Source organism: Monopterus albus, unplaced genomic scaffold, assembly GCF_001952655.1.
Source record: "Monopterus albus unplaced genomic scaffold, M_albus_1.0 scaffold36.1, whole genome shotgun sequence".
Lineage (NCBI taxonomy): Eukaryota > Metazoa > Chordata > Actinopteri > Synbranchiformes > Synbranchidae > Monopterus > Monopterus albus.
The window spans coordinates 1,202,908-1,205,858 of record NW_018127916.1 but is presented as its reverse complement, the minus strand read 5'-3'; the positions used below and the strand labels follow the sequence as shown (position 1 = coordinate 1,205,858).

Here is a 2,951-nt window from a genome sequence, read left to right as displayed (position 1 = left end):
ATCATTTCACAGCCTAAAAGCACAGCAACAGAGAACAACCTGTATTGTTTTTCTAGTAACCAGTGTCAGACTGTTAGCTGTAAGCTTGCTCTCAGGTGTCCAATCTAAAGTGCTGGTCTTTTGCTACATTGTATTTCCACTCCCTCCACCTATTAAATAGGATTTGTTAATGTTTCTCTTCTGTCAGGGAGGTAAAATCCCCATCCGCTGGACTGCCCCCGAGGCTATCGCCTACAGGAAATTCACTTCAGCCAGCGACGTGTGGAGCTTTGGCATCGTCATGTGGGAAGTCATGGCCTTTGGAGAACGGCCCTACTGGGACATGAGCAACCATGAGGTACATTTCATCTGTCACATCCTCTTTCTGGTTCTTATGGCTAAGAACTTTAATGTCTATCACCACTGTGCTAGGTAGGTGATGTTAGAAAACGGCCTGACATGCAGTGTAGTTTCCCCATCAGCCTCTTTAAATTTACTGCCAGCGTCAAATTATGAACACATAATTTTTTGGACTGCTGCCTGTTCAAACTTCGTCACTGCAGCTGTAAACATACATCAAGTCTAAGCGCTGGCTTCACCTCTTTCCTGGTGTCTTCCTTAGGTCATGAAGGCTATCAACGAGGCCTTCAGGCTTCCTGCTCCAATGGACTGCCCGTCCGCCCTCTACCAGCTCATGCTCCAGTGTTGGCAGCACGACCGCGCAACAAGACCTCGCTTCTCAGACATCGTCAACATTTTGGACAAACTGCTCCGAAGTCCAGAGACTTTAAAAACGATAGCCGATTTTGACCCACAGTATGAACATTTATTTTCTTGCAGTTTGTTTTGGTAACAAATTTAACCAGACAAAAAATTGTAAAAATTATCACATAAGCACAATCCTGTTGCAACCGTCTTCACCAGTAATATAGACAGTACTCATGTATGCTTATGTGTGAAATGTATATATTAACACGTTATACATATTTGATTAATCCATACAATAAATGAAGTGTTTTATACCTAGAGAATCATTAGTCTTGGAATTTTCCTTCAGAAAAGTAGAAGTTACAGAACAATATTTTGTAACTATCCAATCTGTTTAAATGTCATCACACATACTTGGTGTACATAAAGTAGTAGTAAACGATGAGTAATCTAAGTATACATTGTTCCTTGCAGCCTGTCTATCCGCCTGCCCAGCACCAGTGGTTGTGACGGCACCATGTTCAGGTCAGTGCCCGAGTGGCTGGAATCCATCAAAATGAGCCAGTACAAGGAAAGCTTCGCTCGCGCAGGGATCACGACCATGGAGCAGGTGCTTGCCTTGAGGCATGAGTAAGTGCACACATGGCACAGTTGCACCTCTGTCACACTGCACTGATCTGGCACCAAGCCACATTTTGAAGTAACACAGGAAATATTGAGCTCTCAGCTTGAACACCTGTGATCCAATTTGCGAGGCAGGAATACTCTGCCTCGACCTGTGTCATTCCTCTCATTCTATCCTGTCATAATCCCAACCAGCTCTGCAGTAATTCATACAGTTGAATGGTCAGCATTTAGGTCAGTTCGTACTATTTTTACTTGGAGGGGCAGAAGCACAGATATTTCCGCCATTCTGTTTCTAGAATTTATCATTTACTTTAATTCATTTCAACTTTTCAACTGTTTATCCATTAAGTTTTTAGTTTCACTCATCTTTTACAGTTAACTAGCTTACTATTTGAACTGCTTATTTATTCCTTATAGCAGCCTATTTTCACCATGCATGCAGCTACTTGCTTTATGAATAACTTCACAATATTTCTGGGGGTACAAGTACTCTCGGTTGGTACTGCTCTACAGAACCACTGTGGCCTCTTTATCCAAAACAGAGTCCAGATGGTTTTAGGACACTCACTATCATTTATCTTTTCTTTTCAGAGACATTAGGAATATTGGAGTGCGGTTGCCCGGCCATATGAAGAGGATAGTTTACAGCATCATGGGCCTGAAAGACGAGACCAGCTCCCTCAGCGTGTTTGCAGTGTGATCTAAGCATTCCTCCAAATCAAAGTGCACTGACCGACCATGCCATTTCACTCACGGACATGGAGGACTGAATTAGGGGGGTGAAACTGAGCTACACTGCAGTTTTTTTTTTCCTTTGGCACACTGTGGCCTGACTGAAGTGGACCCTCCACGCCACTCAGAGGACTGAGGTCTAAAACATTCATGTACTTTATGATAAACGAAGAGGAATAATTTATCTTTTTGTAAAATATTTTATATGGTGAACATAAACAAGTCATGCCATGTTGTATATAAAACAGTTATAAGAGCAAAATGTGAGAATATGTGAGAGCGCTTGGCTTTGTATTCACTGAATGACTGAAAGATTTAAGGCTCTTTACAAGTGCACGCCTCATCCTGCCAGCGTCTCTGGATCCTTAAGGCAGTTTGTTTCACAACACTCTTCAGCAAGACTTAATTTTAGACTTGGAATAATTATTCAACTCAGGGCAAATTACACACTTTATGCTTTGTAGTTAGTCACATCATGCATTTTCCCTCGAATCATTTGTTTGTTTACATCATGTTTTAGTACAACTGTCCAGTCTTATTTAATATTTATTTCCTATTTATGTCATTTGTTACATGAGAAATAATCCAGATCTGGTGCCTGTTTCCCAGGCAGTTGTTACAGTGACCAGATTGGCCCCCCCGCCCCCCCCCCCATCTGTAGTTAGATTGAAATGTCACCACCACAACTACTGGATGCAGGCGGTCTTCATGAAATTTGTACATCCCTTAGTTTCTCCATCTAGTGCAAGTATTGTATTGGTCAAATAGAAATTTTAATGCAACACGAATTACCTTTAAACTTAAACACTCTCCATCAGCTTCACATTGTGCTTTTTAGCCAATATTAAAAAGCTAACAGGGCAAACTAAAATAACTGTGGTTAAATACCGTTTAAACTGTACAGA

The 2,951-nt window shown here is 41.4% G+C and overlaps 1 protein-coding gene across 1 annotated transcript in view; it reads left to right on the top strand.

Moving 5' to 3' along the window:
- The window catches only part of epha2a (eph receptor A2 a), a 14,395-nt gene extending 11,751 nt beyond the window's left edge, over nucleotides 1–2,644 (top strand). Inside the window, 4 exon segments of the mRNA XM_020598138.1 lie at nucleotides 132–337; nucleotides 602–795; nucleotides 1,162–1,317; nucleotides 1,906–2,644. Of these exon segments, the coding sequence (XP_020453794.1) occupies nucleotides 132–337; nucleotides 602–795; nucleotides 1,162–1,317; nucleotides 1,906–2,014 (665 nt within the window). The 3' untranslated portion in view covers nucleotides 2,015–2,644.
- The last annotated feature ends 307 nt before the right edge of the window (nucleotides 2,645–2,951 follow it).